The sequence below is a fragment of the Rhododendron vialii genome, chromosome 3a, assembly GCF_030253575.1.
Source record: "Rhododendron vialii isolate Sample 1 chromosome 3a, ASM3025357v1".
Classification (NCBI taxonomy): Eukaryota; Viridiplantae; Streptophyta; class Magnoliopsida; order Ericales; family Ericaceae; genus Rhododendron; species Rhododendron vialii.
The window spans coordinates 10,403,316-10,423,122 of NC_080559.1; the positions used below are offsets into that span (position 1 = coordinate 10,403,316).

The window sequence follows — 19,807 nt, forward strand, 5'->3', positions numbered from 1 at the left end:
TAAACTAAATTAGAAACTGAAATGCAAAACACAAAAAAACACCTATGCACGTATATCTAGAACAAACAATATTGCAGTTTTGAGTTCAGTGTGTACGAAATCCAGACAATGTCCTACCGGAAGACTGCGTGCAAAACGAAAACCTAAATTACACAATAAACACGACAACCGTTGCAAACGAATTTCACTTCTGATTCAGAAATCGATCACGCCGATGATTCATTTGAGATTTCGACAACGGAAAGAAATTGTCACGCCCTAACCCTAATACCGACGGGTCTCATCTCAGATAGATGAGAGAGAGTCTTCTGTGATCAATAGTTGTTGCGTAACTAGTCTAGAAACATCTACAAACTCTGAGAGGCAGAGAGAGAAACCCCAAAAATGTTTAGATGCTGACACCACTCAAGGACCAAAAGATTCTTAGGTTGATGGACGTCATTACCCCTGACCAGGACACAAATCTACCAAAATGCACCCCGACGAATGTAGCGAGGGGCTCAATTGGAAAAATCGAACAAAAAATTGGAAAGCCATTCAATTGGCTTCAAGGTTTTTAGTCTTTACGGGAGAGAGATAACTAGCACCTTATGGATTCAAAACTCTATATTAGGTGTAATTTCTTCCGCAAGTAATTTGCTCCAAGGTAATTAGTTTAGAACATATGCAATAGCCCATATGGTAAGTTCAAAACTGGAATACGTGTGAGATGAACGTAAAGGTTGGACATAATGCTCACGTAAATGATTAGTATTTGTGAAGAATATGCTTATCTCAAAAAGCTACAAAGAAACTAAATACAGAAGGAATCAAAATAACTTAAAAGTAACCACACTATTATACCTTAGCCATATCACTCATCCTAAAATCATGAAACTAGTTCAAACAATAGTTCTGCTCCATGAAGAGCTACCATTTTAGTTATTGCTATGATCCCTTTAATACTATCTGGGGTTTTTAAAACACTAATATTCTGAGATATAAGGAGAAATTGCAAAATGATAGCATACTGGCAGCAAGAAAAAGAAAAAAACATGAACTCCCCTAAATATGTTGCGCAATAGTGCACATTCATTTTTCAAGAACATGGGAGCTTCCATGCATTGCTTTGCCAACGCAAGAAGGCACAGCCGAACACATGCATCATAAGCAATCACAGCACTCCACGGCCCTTGTGCACGGAATTGGATTAAGAAAACATAAAAAATATCTAAGAACTAGGAAGTCATGAACTCAACAATTTACAATCAGCAAGAAATACCTGGCATGAAAGGTAGGGAGGCGAGCTCGGACAAAACCAGAGGGTGAAGCACTCCTGTAATACAAACAAAATGCCTAAGTCCAACCTTCATTCAAATAAATTCAGTTATAAAAGCTTGAAACAACTCAAAGCATGGGTCTTGCTTATTGGTATATTCCAGAATCTAAACTCTAAAAACCATACACACGAATAACAAAATATGGCAGCAACTGAAAAGAAAAACCAGCACAACATTTTACAAGCTTCACGGGCTGGTCACACTTCTACAGTCCAGTATTATCTTGTGATTCAACCTAAGGCCTGATTTCTCCTGCAGAACCACAAAAAGGAGATGCACTAGGATTTTCATCATTAGTAGCGTGTGAAACCTCCAAATTTGTTGGATACTCCCTCCGTCCCTATTTAATTGTCCGCTATGGTTTTGCATGTATTTTCAACGGCTTATATCTCTCGACGTATATTGCTAAAAATATGCAATATGGATCTTGTTTGATAGATCTCAATTTTTTCTATAAGACAATAATTTCAAAAACATAAAACATAATAGAAAAAATTGAGATCTATCAAACAAGATCCATATTGCACATTTTTAGCAATATACATCGAGATATAAGCCATTAAAAATGCACGCAAAACCGTAGCAGACAATTAAATAGGGACGGAGGGAGTACTTTCTTATCTTTTCTTTTTTGCTTTGTGTGTTAATGGAAGAACTATACTTGTAATAGTCGAACAGAAGCAAGTTATGTACTAAAATACAAAAGCCCAAGAGAAAGGAAAGAACAATCGTGTGTGACCTTTTAACTTCAATAGAAGAAGAGTCCGAAAACCTTTAGCAAGAGATCTATAGTTTGTGGAAAAAATTTGATACCGAAACAATACAAATAGTGTTATATTTCCGATCAGCCCAAATCGAATGTACTCTGTATGGACGCCAACTTCTTCTTGATAGTCATTTGCTTGGTCATTAGGCATGGATATCCTACAATTAACAAAGACAAGGAGAGAGTAGTAATTACCCATAGACACTTTCAAAAAACCTTGAGAGGTATCCTAAGAGTCTAGTATGTACCCCGAGAGATTGACATCTATCTGACGAACATCTCCCCACATGGGATCCCTTCGCAAATATAGGAAGTAAATTCTCTTTCTCAACAATCCAAGTATGCATCGCTTATAGATTTCATAAGTTAGTCAATGAGTTATTGAGTCAAGGAATTAAATACCTTCAAAACACTTTTGTGAAGAGAATGTACCCAACGAACAACCTCGAAGGATAATGCAAGCCATTCATCCAATCACAACACAAACAGCTAATACAGCAAGGGAACAATTAAAGGAATCTCAAAACAAGATCCAAAAAACTATTGGACTAGCAACTACTAAATACAAGGCCAATGTGATACTTGTTTCACATGTTTTCAAGTTTCGAGAATTATTAGATGTGAATTGCGGCTTGTGAGAGCACTGAGAGGCTTTTGGATGGTTTCCAAAAAGGTGGAAAGCCTTGGAGGAGATAGAAGAAGAAAAGCAAGAAGTCCTGGATATACTCGAGATCTGTTGAGAAAGTACTGTATAAAACAATCCCCATTTGGAAGGGAAAAACCAAAAATTTGGTTCCCAAATTCAAAGTGCCTCAGCAGTCTTTTGTCTTTGGAAAGCACAAAAGAGCCACAACTTTGGGTGAAATAGCGATTTCCGAATTCGGACGTTTACTAGGTCAAAACATGCCCTTAAGCAGAGTAAAATATGCAAAAATCAGACGGAGGTCACCGCCGTTCGAACGCTCAGCATACAATTTTTAGGCCAAAACAACAAGGGCTGAATTTTTTACGAAGTCAATATTTTAAAGGGTTTTGAAGAACAAGAACTATGACAGTGCAACCCTAGTTTGTTTTTTGGAGGGGTGGAAAGTGGAAACTACTGTGAGAGGTCTAGAGAGCGGCTAAAATCAAGAAGAGATCCCCATGGCTCCCATCAGCGAGACCTTGAAGATTCCCTCCATGAGTGGCTAAACACCCTAGATAGGGTAAAGATGAAGCTTCCTTCCAACTTCCCAAGTAGCTTTGTTTTGTAATGTTTCTAGGTTTTCTATTCATATAAAATTGTATACAAGAACCCTTTTTCAGTCTATGAAAATGATTTCAATATTTCTATCTATTTCGTGTTTGTTCAAGATTTCAAACACAGGTCATGCAATGATTTTCTTGCATATGAGATTTGAGTGATTGAGATGAATTATACCCGTAAGACAAGTCGCGCTATCAGACAATCTGTGTATCGATACAGGTCGTACTAGTAAGACGATTTGTGCTATGTGAGAGCCTATGCCGGCTCACAAATTGAGATTATTTTCTTGCCAATTATCGGCAGGGATTGCAATCCCTGGCTATAATCATATTAATCCGAATAGTGAACCAGAAGAATATATACTAGATAGGCGATAGAAGTGGATTCAAAACCCTAGATTTCCTTCTCATCTTTTCACAACATTACGTAGTTGGTTTTAGTTTTCTTAAATCAAACTTCCATTCACTCTAAAAATTATATTAGAAATATATGGTATCTACCGTAACTTGGCTTTTTATTCCCCGTGGACGATCTCGGACTTGACGGCTATTCCACGGAGTAATTGTTGGTGTGAAATACAACCAACCATATGCTACCACAAGCAAAAGCTTTTTGAGATAGACAAAATATTTGCCAAATCTACCACGTAACAAACTCACAATCCAAACATCGGAAATATCCGTGCAGCATCACATAAGCTAGCTTTCAGAATTTAGCAGCTGACAGGACCACGAGAGGTCGAATAATGTAGCAAGATTGGCAATTAAACAGGACAAACAGATGGACAAAAGAAAAAAGGGACAGAGCTTTCAAAAGTAATGAAATCCAAACTTTGAATCCAGATTCCTAGGAGTATTAGCTAGCACTCACCCAAAGAAAAAAGTATAAGCTTCTTGCAATTAACAACAAATCTAATCAAGCAACATAATCTTATAGACACATTGAGGTGGTAATTTACCTCCGCACAGATTTTACCATGGAAATTGTCTCAATAGGGTATAATCCACGCAAAGTCTCAGCACCAAGAAGAATCCCATCACTTCTTGAACACATTAAGCACAAGTAAGAAAAGACAATATGTCCCAGACATTCAAGCATTGTACTTGTCAATTGTCATAGATATCAAACAACTACCTTGTCCAATTTCTAAAATACCTATTAAATTTTACTAGACTATAAAGGGAAGATTTAAGCATACATCTCCAAATCATAGTCAGCTTACTAGAATCAACTACGTGATAAGGTTATGTTACATAAGCACACAGAATGAGATGCAGAACATGAAATGTTTAGGAGGATCTTAATGTGCAGCTAGCAAAGGAATCGCAAGTAGCACCTTTGATCAGGAAAGAAGCTTACCATCTAATACAGCATTGGCAACATCAGTTGGTTCTGTACAAGTTGGCCTACGATTTCCTGTCATACTATCGACAACTCGAGTTACCATAGCAGGTTTTCCACCCATGTTTCACTTGTAAACAGCAACCTTTTGAAATAAGAACACCTGCAAATCACACAACGGTATACATCACAAGAATTCATACCAAATAACATGTGCAAATACTCCATCCAAAATATCACACGAGTAAAAAAACGATGTCCAAACTATAAAAGATGTTGAAATTTCTCACTCATGAGTAAAGTAATATCAGACGATAGACACTACCACACATAACCCTACCATTTCATAGATTACTCCTCGATACATTGTGCAACAAAGTCATGGCAGCAAGTGAGGAACACAAGCGCAGCACATCTTAGATGCAAATTATCTAAGGGGTAGTGATTTTCATTCTGCCCTAATTTATACTCTCTTCTTTACGTTATTCATGTGAAATTACAATATTGCCCTTTTGCTTGTTCAGTTTTCCATACATGAAAGAACGTTGTAAATTCACGTTACTGCAGACAAAAAAGCAGTGCAAATGGTATAAAGGGCAGTGTGAAAATCAATTACCTTACATAAACTGGTTACTTTAGATAAATCATTGTCTTAAAACATGAAAGAACCTTAATGACTAAAGGTCAGGGTTTGAATAGGGGGTCAGATAAAGCATATAATTGCACTGTCACAATCAATGGCAACAAACAACGAATTTAACCCATTTTATTTGAAGTTTCTGCATGACTAAACTTACATATCCCCTCGCAAACAAAGATACGACAAATATCTACTCCACACTCTAAAAGCAGTGCATCAAAGTGGAAATAAATCGCAAATGCAGTAGCCTTCATCTTAATGGCAAGCAGTGAGCTAAACACGCAAACTCCACACAAATTCTGCACAGAATGGTATCCATTGTTCCACATTCATGTATTACATCCATTTCCTCTGCATGAAAGGTTGCACAAACAGAAACAGAATTCAGTGTTTAAGAGCAGGACTCATCTCCTTATCTTTATCAGAGAGGGTTGGCAAATCAATATGAACTTGAGAGGCATGCAGGGTGAACAATGAGCCTGTCAATGTTGCAATATTCTTTATCACGCAAACCACGTCTTCCTCTCTCACTTCATCTACCTGCTCAACCCAAGTCAATGATACACACAAGGACAAAATTATATATTCGAAAACTATTGTTGACTTCTAACTTCATAATATCCAAAATACGTTGACTTCAACTTACTAGCAACTAGCAAATGCTGGATTCAGATTTTGAGTTGAAATATAATGCAAAAACATTAACGTACACCATAAGTACCCTACCCAATACACAAAGGACATGCACACAAACAAGAAAGCCTATTCTATGACAACCATTGGACAGTTTTCCTCCTACCTCCAGCCAAACAGAAGTAGTTTCACTTCCGGTACACAGGTAATGACCAACAAAGATGGTGTCACCCTTCTTCACTGCCTGAAAAACACATCAAAAGCCTCGTAAGGATGGAGTTTGCACTCTAGTATGATGAGATGGATAAAAGTATACAACACCAACACAACCATGTGACTACAATGTGATGGAACCATGGTCCCAATTGCGTTCCGGTGATTACGTGCACATTCATAAAACAGTCAAGTGCGTACTAACTTTTAGTGGACAAATAACTCCTGAAGTAACAAAAACAAGACTCGGAATGGACCATTGGTACACGTTTGGATGCCAACAACATGCTTTTACTATATCCATGCAGTCAATTAACTCATTAAGGCATTGTAAAGGCCATAAATTCTCATTCCAGATAATGTTCGAGAGATGCAAGTATTCATACCTTTGACAGTCCGGAAAAGTTGATTGGTAATATTTCAGAAGAAGCTTCCTGGCCATGATCAGGTGTCAGAATAACTTTACCATGCTCCTGAAGCTGAAGAGTTTTCTCAGTGTTGTTGACAACCTGCAACTCCGAACCCATTGTATCTAGCATAACCTGCGTTGACCAACAATATAACCTCAGCTCCTTTCCTTTGTTCCGAAAAAGAATGCTTGCCCAGAATCCTGGGGGAAAGGAACAACTAAGAAGCTATAACAGCAACTTCCAATGTTTTAGATGTCATCATACATAATCTCAAAACTACTTCGCTAAGCATTCTCCTGTAGACCAAAACCAGCAGTACCTTCAAATTTCATTTTACTCATGTTATTAATTCAGCCCTATGGCGTAAGTGGCTGGCTTTCACAATTCCTTTGACAAAAAGAACTCCCGATCGCTAACAACTACTTGTATATTATAAGGCCCAAGGATAAGTAGAGCTAAATGAAGAAGGAGAAAGCCACATAAAAAAATAATCAGTTACCTTTTTATTTTAATTCTCCATTAGTTTTCTCAGCAACCAAATGCGGGGCCTAAACAAAACTAACCAATCCGACTGTCATTAATGTCATCACTGGGTAGGGTTTTAGAAACCGGAAAATATTTTGGACAAATATTGCAATCAGAGAATCCTGAATTTCAAGAAATTTCTGGAAACAAACATATAAAAACACACACAAACACGCATGAACACATGCAAAATTTTGAACGATTGATGAGCATGTAAACCCTGAATTTCAATGTGGTTAAGAAAATTCTTATCTACAATCATATGAACACACAAAAAAACACACACATTTGTATCTATCTATCAATCGGAGAGAAGAATGTGAACACATAGCGTATGTAAACCCCTCAGTCTCAAACTGATAGAATATTCGTATAAACAATCATACGAAAACACACATACGTACCCACACATGTAGGAGAATGTGAACATATTGAGTATTAAAATAAGAAAACCTCTCTGACCCATTGGAGGACACTGTTGTGGAGACCTTCAGTGAACATCTTCCAGGGGGAATTTAATCACCTGCAAACCGTAAACTAACACCAAACTTGCATCAAAATTTGTACGGCACCTTTTACTCTACCCAAAACCACGCAGAAACACCAAGCAGAGCAATTTTCCTTTTTTCTTTAAACCAATGCAGGCAATGTAGTAGGGAAAATATCGAGAGAGTGTGTGTGTGAGAGAGAGAGTGCGCTCGCTTGTGTGTGTATTTTATTCTCGAAGAAAGAGAAAGTACAGAGATATCTGATTACACTGTGGAAGAACGTGAGAGAAAAGTAGAATGTGGGAGAAGAAATAGGAAACCCAGAGAGAGAGAGAGTGCACCGGCCGCGCCAGGTTGAGATAAAACGGAAATACTTACAGGTTTCTGAAACCTCGACATGAGATCGTTCCGACAACAATCGTCGACCACCGACGACGAGTCGCAGTTGCTCCGGCACTCCTCCGGCCGAACTGGCGGTTTAAACCGATGTTCTTGCTGAGCCGCCCTCATCGACCGCGCCGTAACCGAGGGCCTGGGCCCGCTGGACGACTCCACGGTGCTTCTGAGACTACTCGTGTTGGGACGTGATTGGACCTGATTGTTTGTTTATCAGGTGATCGTTCCAGTTGGTTTTTTGTTGGTAATAAGATCGGGGATAGGGGAGGGCAAAAGGGAAAAAGTTGGTCTTGGCCTTGGAGCCGCGGAGGGAGCGGGCGGCGGAGTCGTAGGCGCGGGCGGAGTCGAAGGTGCCGAGCCACACGCGGGTCTTCTTGAAGGGGTCCCTGATTTCGGCCGCGTACCTGCCCCACAGCCGCTTCCGGACGCCCCTGAGTATGTGCGCGTGTGTTTTTTTCTCGAAGTATGATCTAGAAAGAGAAAGTACAGAGAGAGATCTGTTTAAATTGTACGAAGAATGCGAGAGAAGAGTAGATTGGGGGTTTACAAGGAGGAAGAAATAGGAAACCTAGAAACCCCTTTTTTGCCTCCCGCTCTGGTTCAAGAACTTTGTTTTTTGAACTGGGAAGAGCGTTTCAAAAGTAAAGCTATGTTGCAAGAATTTTCTCTCTATAATCTCTATATTATTATTATTAAAATAAATAAAAACTTGTTTTTGGTAATCAGCTTGTTTGCAAATTGAAAGAGCGAATATCTGTCCGTTGGGTGGATTATTTTTTTCTTTTAAAAAAAACAGAAATGACTCTCACACAGAGAATTTTGCACATATCTTGTACATATATTTTTATGAGACCCATGTCAGAGTCTCACAAAATGATCTGAACCGTTCATCTTTTTAAAAATATTTTTTGGAGGGTTCTTGTAAAAAATCAGTTCCAACGAATATCGGTAAGAGCTTTCTCAGAAATCGTAGGGCGAATCATTTTGTTTTGCTTTACGAATTCTGAGAAAGTCTTTACTGATATCTGTTGGAGTTGATTTTTTACAGGAACCCTTCAAAAAATATTTTTAAAAATATGAGCGGTTCGGATCATTTTGTAAGACCCCGATATGGGCCCCACAAAAATGTATGCGCAAGATATGTGTAAAATTATCTGTGCAAGTACAGTTGAAAAAAAAAAAGACGTCGAGATGAACGAGCTAGTGGCGTTTCCACGACGCACCAACAGCAATTTGATTTGTTTTTTACTCCGGTATTAATGTATGACGGTGTTTTGACTACTCTCATAATATATCAATTTTAATTTAAAAAATAAGTCAAATAAATAATATTTATTTTAGTTAGTGAAACACATTCTAAGTCTCATAAGACAAATACGTGTGCTCAATCGCGAGTGTGAAAGCGTCTTCAAATACATCTCAAACAATTAAGGTTTGCGAGAGCGAGGATTGAGAGCGCAAGCGCAGTGTGAGAATTTGTTGTAATTTCAAATAGAAATAAGACAAAAAGTTAAACTCAGCAATTGATTTTTTATTTTTTTTTGTTGAGCAAAAAAATTTGCCAAAATCAACTCCTAATAAAAAAGCACAAATATCTGAAACATCAATATACAATTGCTCAAAGGTCACAAGAGAACCACGTGAAAAAAAGCTCCTAAATAAAATAAACACATTAGTGTGTGATTCATCACAAAAATGTGCGATTTCTGTAGGGGTTCGATTTAGGAGGAGGGACCTTGGCCTGAACTAGTACTTCTCTTCCGCTGCTCTGTTCCTCCGCCGCTGAACCTGCAACAAGTCACTAAGGCTGGAATAGCCTAGTGACCCTCCGACGATCAAGTTAAATGTAAGGAGAGTTGCTTTTAGGTCTAGGGTTAGGAAAGATGGCATACCTCTCAAAGATGAATATCCCTTTGTATTTATAGACCTAGGTTAACTTGGGCTCCAAGCCAGTGCGTGGAGGTCACGCTTAGGTAACCGCCCTTGGTGACATCATAGATGACGCCACGGGATAAGACGGTTACGAAGCACATGGGCAGATGATCCTTTTCGCCACGTATCGCTCATGGTCCCCTCCTGCTATGCTGCATTCTGCCAAAAGTCCCAAGCGGAATGTACACCTCGGTAACTAGCCGAAGTGTAAACAGGAGACTTGACTCCGAGCGAGTAAATAGAAAGATATACACAGGCCCATGTCAATATGAGGCCTCGGTTGATGGTGGTCCGGTTATATTACCGAGACGATTACCGAAGCCTCCACAATAGCCCCTCAAGTCCCTGGAGCGTTGCACCTCTGCTTCAGGGTCTTGATCCTATCGTATGAGACATCAGGCCTTGATCTTTCTTTTTAGAGAATAACCGAAGGGTGAAGTTGCTTCGGTAGATTTCGTTCAACCCGCGCCAGAGAAGAGCCACGTGTCAACTGTTGCCGAGATCTCAGAATCAAAAAGCTGCCTCGGCACGTGCCATGCCAGTTGATTGGTACGAAACGTCGCTTCGGTGACACGCGTCAACATGCCTAAGGTCCGAATATCCGGCGCCTGTCCTCGGTGCAGAGTCCTTGATACTAGTCGTTCGATGATAACACATGTCGATGATCTAACGGCTCAATGCACGACGCTTCGTTTCCCGCGCAGCTTTCCATCTCTATCAATATAAATAGGAGAGACAGAGGTGAGACCGTCACCCTTTCTTCTGCTTCTGAAGTCGAACCGCCGCCGCCGTATACTTCCAGCTTTCAGTCGAGATTTCGATCGTTTTGGTTGGGAGATCTTGCACAAACTTGAGGTATGTCGACCTTCTTGCTTTATTCTTCACGTTTTGACCATTGTTTTGAGTTTTTCGCCGTTTTCTTGCACTTGTTACGGCTGAGCAACCGCTCGCCACCGTCTGGTTCAAGGCGGCGCTGGGCTTCTCCAGCGTTGTAAACGCTATTACCGAGGTCTAAACTCATCCCGAGACCTAGATTCATCCCGAGGCCAAAACTCATCCCGAGACCTAGACTCACCCTGATCCCAAGGGAAAGGACTTCTGTTTTTAGAAATTCTTCCGAGAGGGAAACGCCTTTATAGGAAACGATTGTCCGAGGACTCCGGGGAGCGATGACCATTCCGCACTGAGCGCTAGACATTGATTTTTTCCCTGAGCACATAGCTAACGGGTTTTTGTATTCCTTTCCTTGGTTAGGCAGAAGCGAATGGTCATCGAGCTCTCTTCGGACAGTTCCGGTAGTTCAGGTTCTTCTCCTGTTGAAATTCCCGAGGACATTCGCCAGACACTTCGGGAGAGGGCATTCTTCCGGACTCCAATCGACTGCGTTGAACCATTTGAACCCTCGAGAGCTCCTCGTGAGGTGACGACGTTTGACTCCCAAGATATGGAAGCCCCAAGTACCTCGAACCAAGGTCCGGGTCCATTCGCCGATGCCCCCGAGGAGGTACGGGGACGCAGGAGGGCGATGAGGCCATGCCCATACCGAAATCAATACTTTGACGGCTCCTCGGCTTCTTATGCCGAATTTAAGAGGGTATACAGCGTTCCTCATGACGTTGACATTCGGATCTTACCGAACAGCGACCCCAAGGACCTTCCACACCGGGAGGGAGCACTCATATTCCCCTTGATGGCTATCACAGAGGGGGGCGTTAGATTCCCCCTTCATCAGTTTGTCCGAAGGGTTCTCCGAGCTCTCTCCCTCACGTCTTCTCAGCTGACGGTGAACTCCTACCGGATCATCACGAGCATTATAGAGCTGAGGAGACAATATAACCTGACGTTCGGACTCGAGGAGCTTTTCGGTGTATACCTCGTTGGAGTTAACCGGGAGAGCGACCGTCACTACCTCTCATGTAGGACGGGATACGACACCTTCCTTATCGACCATCTTCCTGACTCGGAAGAGTGGGCGAGTATTTATGTGTCGGTCACCGGGAATTTTATGTTTGGACCCGGGGAGAGCGCGGACACAGCCACCACAGTTCAGTTCGAAACCGGGGCTCCTGGTCGGTAGAAACATCTTCTTAGCTTTATGTTTGCACATTTTTCTTTCCTCATTGTATACTGATTCTTCCATTCTCTATCTTTCAGCCGAGGGCATCGTTGCAGAGCTTCGGGCAAAAGCTAACCGAGCGCAAATAACAGCGGCCTACGCAATCCCTATCACGAGTCGGTATGCACCCGATCTGCTCGGATACAAACCGACTTACACCGGTTATTTGAAAAAGAAACCGAGGCAGCAAGGAGTTTCTCGAGGGGGACGAGGACGTGGCCGAGGAAGAAACCAAGGAAGAGGAGAAGGCAGGAGAGGAGGAGCCGGGGCGACAGAAGACGAAGTTGGTGAGTCTGTTCCCCGAGGCGTGATCCGGGAAGAAATCGACCGGGAGACCCCAGAAAGGACGGGACTTAGTGGAGAGATGACCGGTCGTGGAAGGGAAGTGCTCAACCTTCGGCGCCAAAGGCCACGAGGGCGGGGTGCTGGCGTCAGGGTTGGCTCGCCGGGGACCGGAACCTCGAGGGTGATCCTTGTTTCTCCTCAGGAGCCGCCGGAGAAGAGGGCTCGCACCGAGGAAGAAGGCTTCGGACAAGGGAGGGGCGGGGAGCCGATCTTGATAGATGAAACAGGGGCCCGAGGAGATGAGGGGGATGTGGAGAGCCGGGGGGGAACCGAGACGAGGACTCGCGTTCCGGCGAGGGAGGTCCCCTGGGCCCCCGAGGTTCGTCACTACTCGGGGCGCCTGATTCATCATGCTGATAGCGCGTCTTCTAACATTGGGACGGCGTTTGGGCTGCTTCGGTCGTGTATTCTTCCGAAGGATGCCCGAGCTGTTGAGGGGTGCACCGTGGATCTGACAGGAGAGATAGCGCAGGCACTTCTGAAAGTAAGTTACTTCTGAAAGTTTCTTTTCTTACTCCTTCGATCGTTTTATTGGAATTTTGATCAATTTTAATTGTGTTGGTAGGCCGGCGCTCGGGTGCTCGCTGTGAACGAACAGTGCCAGGCACGGGAGCAGGAGATGGAGCTGCTGAGGAAGACACTTGCTCAGAGAGAGGACGACCTGAAAGTGGCGAGGGAGACTTGTGACCTCTACCTAGCCGACTTTCAGCGGTGCGACCGGGAGCGGGTTCTTGCCGAAGCGAAAGCCAAAAAAGCTGAGGAGGATGCTGACACATTGAGGGCTGCTGGGGCTCGGGAGGTCGAGTTTGCAAGGAACAAAGGCTACGATGAGGGCTGGGATGCTGCCGGAGTAGAATATAAGAAGCAGGTCCGGGAGATAGAAGCCGAGCTCTTCAGGGATCGGTTCTTGGACGGACTTCGGTACGGCCACGAGGCCTTGATAAGCAAGCTTACTCTGCCAGAGGGTTCGGAGCTTCGAACCGTGCCTGAGCCCCCTCCTGAAGAGCTCGTGCTACCGGAGGAGGAAAACGAGCAGGTGCCGATCCAGGAGCCCCAAGCGACCGAGGAGCCAGCTGACCTTAGTGCCCCTGTTCCCTGATGAAGCGTAGGAACTTTATATTTTGTAACTGAAAAAGTACTTTAATTTTTGCTTGAATGGTCGGTTTACTGGACGGCTCCGGACATTTGGAGTTTGCCGTTCCAGGAATTGTAATTGTTTGATACTTGAAGCAGTACCCCTTTTGTTTATTGTTCGTGAATGAATGCTCTTCTTTTCTTGAATGTTTTTATCTTTGAAATGCTTGTTTGATTGGTTTGCTCCTTAGGTTATGATGCCCCTGCTTCGGTGGGACTTAAAAAGTTTGTAGAAACAAGTTTAACCGAAGCGTTAACCGAATCGTTTTGCCAAGCATAAAAAAGATGTTCAATCAAGAAAAAGTGACTCGTTCCGAAGCCCCAGCTTAGTAGGACCGAATCAGAACCATTCATTGTAATGAACTTTTGACATTGCACGCCCCTGCTGATTAATAGAAATGAGCTTATCGAGCAGGCGCGGGATTGTATTACTGCTAGGGACGTAGGCCGGCGTAATGAAGTGGTATGGCTTCTGCCATAGGTTCGTGACGCGGCGAGTCCGAACAGTGAGAAATTGCTGATGGGTCGGTGTAAGGGGCTCGGAGAAAAAGGCCGAGTATCCTTACAGCGAGTGACCAGAATTTTAGACGACCGAAGAGGCCCGGGCGACTTGGTGGGGATTTTTCTCCGAGGGTATCACCTATGGGAGAATAATATCCCTGAAGTCGGTATAAAATGGTCCGGGCAAGAATAGGCCAAGTATAAGTAATTTAAACAATCAGTGTACGAATAGTGCCAAAGAGCATTCTCATTAAAACTCGGGGTATTGTCAATACATAAGCAGATTGCTTTCAAAACTTTCTTAAAAGAAAATGCAACGTAATAAGGACAAAACGGGCTTCGGTGGCCGAGCACTATCCGTAGAACTTCTTCAGATTGTTGGCGTTCCATGACTTAGCAATGGGGGAACCATCCAGTTTCTCCAATTTGTAATTACCCGAACCGAGGTGCTTGAGAACTCGGTAAGGACCCTCCCAATTGGGCATTAACTTTCGCTTTTTGGACTTCTCCACCACCTTTTTCCAAACGAGATCGTCAGGCTTAAACGACCGGAGGCGCACGCTTCGGTTGTAACCCTTTGCAACCTCCTGTTGGTATGAAGCGAGCTTTATCCTTGCGTTGTCCCGTTCTTCTTCGGCTAAATCTAGGTCCGAAGCAATGGTGGTGTTGTTGACCGACTCATCAAAATTTTCTGTTCTCATTGTTGGGAGTCCGACTTGGAGTGGGATGACCGCCTCCATTCCGAATGCCAAGGAAAAAGGTGTGCGACCGGTTGATCGCCGAGGCGTCGTACGATAGCCCCAGAGTACCCTGGGCAGCTCTTCGGCCCACTTTCCTCGCCGTGACTCGAGTCGTCGCTTTAGCCCGGATGAAATTGCTTTGTTTGCCGCCTCAGCCTGTCCGTTGCCCTGGGGGTAAGCCGGAGTGGACGTGTCCCATTTGATACCGTATTCGTCAAGCAGAGCCCGGTACTTCTGTCCTGTAAACTGCCCTCCATTGTCAGTAATTATGGCGAACGGCACACCGAAGCGTGAGATGATGTTGCGCCACACAAAGCGGATGACGTCTGTTTCTTCGATGGTTACCAGGGGCTCGGCCTCGACCCATTTCGAGAAATAATCTGTTGCGGTTAAAAGGAACTTGAATCCACCCGGAGCGACTGGGAGCTTTCCAACGATATCCATGCCCCATTGGGAGAAGGGCCAGGGGCTGGTGAGAGGGCTCAGGTCCCGGGCCGGTTGATGGATAATGGGAGCGAACATCTGGCACTTTTTGCAACGCTTGACGAACTCTTCAGCGTCCTTCTTCATTGTCGGCCACCAATATCCCTGAGTGAGGGCTCGGTGGGCGAGCGATCGTCCACCGGAGTGACAACCGCTGTCACCGGCGTGAAGCTCTTCGATAATGCCCGGAACTTGATGTGGGTGTGCAACCAATAAGTACGGCCCGGTAAACGATCTTCGGTAAAGCTTGCCGTTGGGATTGAGCCAGAAGAGGGCAGCTTTGTTGCGGAGTCGGTGGGCGTCCTTTTTGTCGGTGGGAAGGGAGTCTTCCCTTAGGTAAAGGACGATTTCATCCATCCAGCTCGGACCGAGCTCTATGTTGAGTACTTCCTTCTGTAGGTCTTCGAGTTCAAAACTGGGCTTGTCAATAGAATTGAAGGAAATGGATCGGTGCCCAGTGCATGAGAATGCCGAAGCGAGACCTGCCAGGGCGTCGGCGTGGGCGTTCTGTTCCCTTGAAATATGCTCGACTCTGATTGCTTTAAAGCGTTGAATGAGCTGGACAGCGGCGCTTAGGTAGGTACGCATGCGGTCATCCCGAGCTTCGTATTCTTCAGAGAGTTGGTTAACCACCAACTGGGAGTCGCTGTAAACGACGAGCTCTTCGATGCCAATGGCTTCGGCAGTCTTGAGTCCGGAGATTAACGCCTCATATTCGGCCTCGTTGTTAGAGGCTGGGAAATTGATGGAGAAGGAGCTTTCGTGCAAGACACCGGAGGGTGAGAGAAGAACCACGCCCGCACCTGCGCCTCGGCTGTTGGATGCGCCATCGACGTACATTTTCCATACATCTCCGTGAAAGAGCTGCCAAGCTGTGCTAGGGTTGGCCTGGAGTACTGCTTCGGTGCTCGGTGGGGGTGCCGAAGCAGATACGTTGGGCGGTGTAAGCTCTGCGATGAAGTCAGCCAGAACCTGAGCCTTTATTGCTGTCCGAGGCTGAAAGTGGATTTCGAAATTGGCAATCTCAACGGCCCATTGTGAAATTCGGTTGGAGAGATCGGCCTTTCGGAGAAGAGATTTGAGGGGGAACTCGGTCAGGATGATGATGCGATGAGACTGGAAATACGGGGCAAGCTTTCGGGAGGCTGAGATTAGGGCGAGCACGAGCTTCTCCAGGGGGAGGTAGCGCGTCTCGGCGGGAGTCATGGTTTTGCTGGAGTAGTAGATTGGCTGGTGCTCCCGACCCTCCTGTCGGACAAGCACCGAGCTGACGGCGTGCGGGGAGACAGCTAGATAGAGGAACAGGTCTTCCTGGTCCCTTGGAGTGACGAGGAGTGGAGCCGTGGAAAGATACTCCTTTAGTCGCTGGAGGGCTCGGTCACATTCTTCTGTCCAGTTGAAGCTTCGTCGGCTGCCCTTTAGTAGAGCGAAAAATGGCTGACATTTGTCCGAGGAGCGACTTATAAACCGATTCAGAGCAGCAGCCATCCCGGTTAGACGCTGAACATCGCGCTTGTTGTGGGGAGCCGAGAGCTGATCAATTGCTTGAATTTGGGAAGGATCGGCCTCAATACCGCGTCGGGAGACAAGATGGCCGAGAAATTTGCCGGAGCTGACGCCGAAGACACATTTCTCGGCATTGAGGCGGAGTTTGTGGCGCTTTAGTATCTCGAAGACTTCGGCAAGGTGGGTTAGATGATCACCGGCACGAAGACTTTTAACCACCATGTCGTCAATGTATGCCAGCATAGTGTCGCCCAGTAATTGCTCGAACATCTTGGTTATCATTCGCTGGAAGGTTGCTCCGGCATTTTTCAAACCGAAGGGCATTACGAGGTAACCGAAGATCCCGTGGGGGGTAATGAAGGCGGTGTTCTCGATATCGCCTTCGCTCATGGCGATCTGGTGGTAGCCCCGGTATGCATCCAAAAAGCTGAGTCGCTCGTGGCCAGAGGTGGCGTCGACAAGCTGGTCGATTCGGGGAAGAGGAAAGAAGTCCTTCGGGCAAGCATCGTTAAGGTTGGAGTAGTCGACGCAGACACGCCATTTGCCATTTTTCTTCTTGACTACGACGGTGTTAGCCAACCACTTGGGGTACTGGACCTCTCTGATTGCCCCAGCGTTTAGGAGTCGGTTGACTTCTTCAATGACGGCCTCGGAGTGAATGGGAGAGGACCGTCGTGCCTTCTGTACGACCGGTCGCTTGGCTTTGTCGATGTTGAGCTCGTGGCAGATAAAAGAGGGGTCGAGCCCCGGCATCTCGTAGGGAGTCCAGGCGAACACTTCAATGTTTCGGTTGAGAAAAGCTACCGTCTCGTTCCGATCAGTGTCACTAAGTGAGGAACTGACAAGGAAGAAGCGGGAGCCGTCCTCGGTGATTGGGATTGTGGCCACATCTTCGACGGTTTTGTCGTCGGGGGATCTGCCGACGTCCTCCAAAACTGGGGCTTCTGGTGCTTCAATGAGATTCACCCGGGGGGTCTGCTTGGTGCTTCGGACAGCGTTGACGTAGCACTGCTTGGCCGCGGTCTGGTCTCCGTACAGGTCTTCCTGGTGCCCGTTAGTGCCGATGAAACGTACCACTTGGTGATAAGTGGAAGCAATCGCTTTAAGCCTATGCAGCCAGGTTCGACCGACAATGGCGTTGTAAGGGCCAGGGACGTCGACCACCACAAAGTCTATTTCAAGCGTTACCGAGCCGGTACGGACAGGAAGAGTGATCATACCGATGGGCCAGACAGGAGCTCCGTTGAAGCCGATAAGGGGAACTTCGGAAGGACGGAGGTCGGTCTCGGGAATCTTCAGATCCTTGAAAAGGGAGTAGTACATGACTTCGGCCGAGCTGCCCTGGTCTACGAGGACGCGACGGACATTGAAATTTCCGATGCGTAGCGTGACCACGAGGGCGTCGTTGTGGGGAAGTTGGACACGGTCGAGATCCTTCTCGGTAAACGTTATCGTCCATTTGGAGCCGTCGTCGGTTCTTGGGCGCTTTGGTTCGGGGCCAACTATCATGACCTGCTTGGAGGAGGAGGCTTCATTCAATTCTGCCCGGATGACTCGAGCGGCTTCGGGGTTCAAGGGACCATGTATGACGTTGATTGTCTGTACCTCTTCCTCGGTATGTGATTCGGTCCTCTGTGTCCGAGCCGTCGTCTTCTCGTGATCGATGAAGTTTCCGAGGTGGCCACCAGCAACAAGCTGTTCCAAGTAGGCCTTGAAGGGCTTGCATGCTGTGGTGAAGTGACCTTGCTCGCTATGGTAGCTGCATCGAACGATGGGATTCTTGATTTTCCCATTTTCGGTTCCGAGCTTTTGATTGGGGAAGGAGAAAAAAGGCTGATCTTTCACTTGATCAATGATCCGGTAGATGGGAATGGTGAAGACGGTCTTTTCGGCGTTGAAGTCGCTTGGCTTCGGCCCCCTCCTCGGCGACTGCTTGATCGTGTTGACCTGTTTCTTCGAGGTTGAGACAGGTGCGGGGGCCGGTATGGATACCGAAGTGTTCAACGCTTTTGAACTTGTAGGCTTCCCGATGCCTCTCTCTGCCTTGGACTCGATGAGCTGACACCAGTTCTCGATTCAAGTCATAAGGTCCTTCATAGAGTTCGGCTTATGGCGAGCGAGGTCGTCGTAGACTTGCTCGTCCTGGGATGTGAGACCGAGCTTGAATCCTCGGGCAGAGATGACACCGTCGCAACCTTCTATCTCATTGAACAACTCCCAATAACGGCCGGCGTACTGCCGAAGCGTTTCGTCGTTCCTCTTACGGAGGGCTAAGAGGGAGTCGATCTCCTTCTCGTGCTTGTTGCTCGTTACGAACCGTGCCATGAAGGCGTCACAGAGGGAATCGAACGAGGAGATTGACCGAGCCGGGAGTTGATTGAACCAGGTGAGGCCCAGGTTGCCGAGGCTTGCTGGAAACACTTTGCACAGGAAAGCATCATCCGAGGGTTCATTCCGAAGAAATAGAGACATGACGGTTTTATACTGGACCAGATGAGTGTACGCCTCGGTCTTGCCGTCATATTTTGCGAACTTGGGTTGGGAGAATCCTTTGGGTGGGGTAACCGAGTCGATCTCTCTTGTGAATGGAGAGGTCGAGAGTCGTGCAAGTCGCGCATCGCGATGAGGTCGGATCGAACGGTCGGGGCCGTCTGGACGCTCAGTCGCTGTACGCTTCTTGGGGACGAGTTTGTCCAATCGTTCGTGCTCCTTTCTCTTTGGATCGATACTAACCGTTTTTCTGGGAAAACGCTCCTGGCGATGATGTCGGTAGCTATCCCGAGCGGAAGCCTCGAGGCGCTCGGTGACCGGGCTCCTGCTGTTTGCGCCGCCGGGGTGCGAGATGATGGGACTTCTGGCTCGGGGGCCCTTCAGGCGCTCCCGGTATCCTCTAGTCTGGATCTCGACAAGGCCGTCATCTCCCCTGGATGCCCTTGTGAGGCTAGGGGTAGATTCCCGGCATGTCCTGCCCACAAGGACGGAGTGGGTGGAGGAGGCAGAGACGCTCCCACCACCGAGCCTGTCAAAGGCCGATGGCCTCCTTCGAAGTTGCGCAGGAGAGCGAGAATGGTCC

At 45.8% G+C, this 19,807-nt stretch overlaps 2 protein-coding genes across 4 annotated transcripts in view; both read right to left on the reverse strand.

Annotated features, from left to right (window-relative positions):
• LOC131318400 (pyruvate kinase 2, cytosolic-like) overlaps window positions 1-8,566 on the reverse strand; it is a 39,125-nt gene extending 30,559 nt beyond the window's left edge. Inside the window, exons 1-6 of the mRNA XM_058348119.1 lie at window positions 8,546-8,566; window positions 7,556-8,447; window positions 6,545-6,768; window positions 6,112-6,189; window positions 5,721-5,852; window positions 4,691-4,835 (exon numbers count right to left, since the gene is read on the reverse strand). Coding sequence (XP_058204102.1) covers window positions 4,800-4,835; window positions 5,721-5,852; window positions 6,112-6,189; window positions 6,545-6,768; window positions 7,556-7,559 — 474 coding nt within the window. The 5' untranslated portion in view covers window positions 7,560-8,447; window positions 8,546-8,566 and the 3' untranslated portion in view covers window positions 4,691-4,799. The remainder of the gene's footprint in view (window positions 1-4,690; window positions 4,836-5,720; window positions 5,853-6,111; window positions 6,190-6,544; window positions 6,769-7,555; window positions 8,448-8,545) is intronic.
• On the reverse strand, window positions 207-4,682 carry LOC131318401 (uncharacterized). Of its 3 annotated transcripts, XM_058348121.1 has the most exons (5): window positions 4,290-4,682; window positions 2,334-2,434; window positions 2,184-2,243; window positions 1,262-1,315; window positions 207-1,171 (listed from the first exon to the last, which is right to left on the reverse strand). In XM_058348121.1, the coding sequence occupies exons 2-5, from the start codon at window positions 2,347-2,349 to the stop codon at window positions 966-968; spliced, it is 336 nt and encodes a 111-aa protein (XP_058204104.1). In that variant the 5' UTR covers window positions 2,350-2,434; window positions 4,290-4,682; the 3' UTR covers window positions 207-965. The 3 variants fall into 3 exon arrangements, with proteins under 3 accessions (XP_058204104.1, XP_058204103.1, XP_058204105.1); XM_058348120.1 differs by having other exon boundaries at window positions 2,334-4,682; XM_058348122.1 differs by having other exon boundaries at window positions 2,133-2,243; window positions 2,334-4,682.
• Window positions 8,567-19,807: the final 11,241 nt, after the last annotated feature.

Coding starts and splice junctions, on each gene's coding strand:
- LOC131318401 (XM_058348121.1), bottom strand. Junction 1,316..2,183: donor GAAGTTGGCGTCCATACAGA/GTACATTCGATT, acceptor TTTGTATTACAG/GAGTGCTTCACCCTCTGGTT. Junction 1,172..1,261: donor CTCCCTACCTTTCATGCCAG/GTATTTCTTGCT, acceptor TCCGTGCACAAG/GGCCGTGGAGTGCTGTGATT.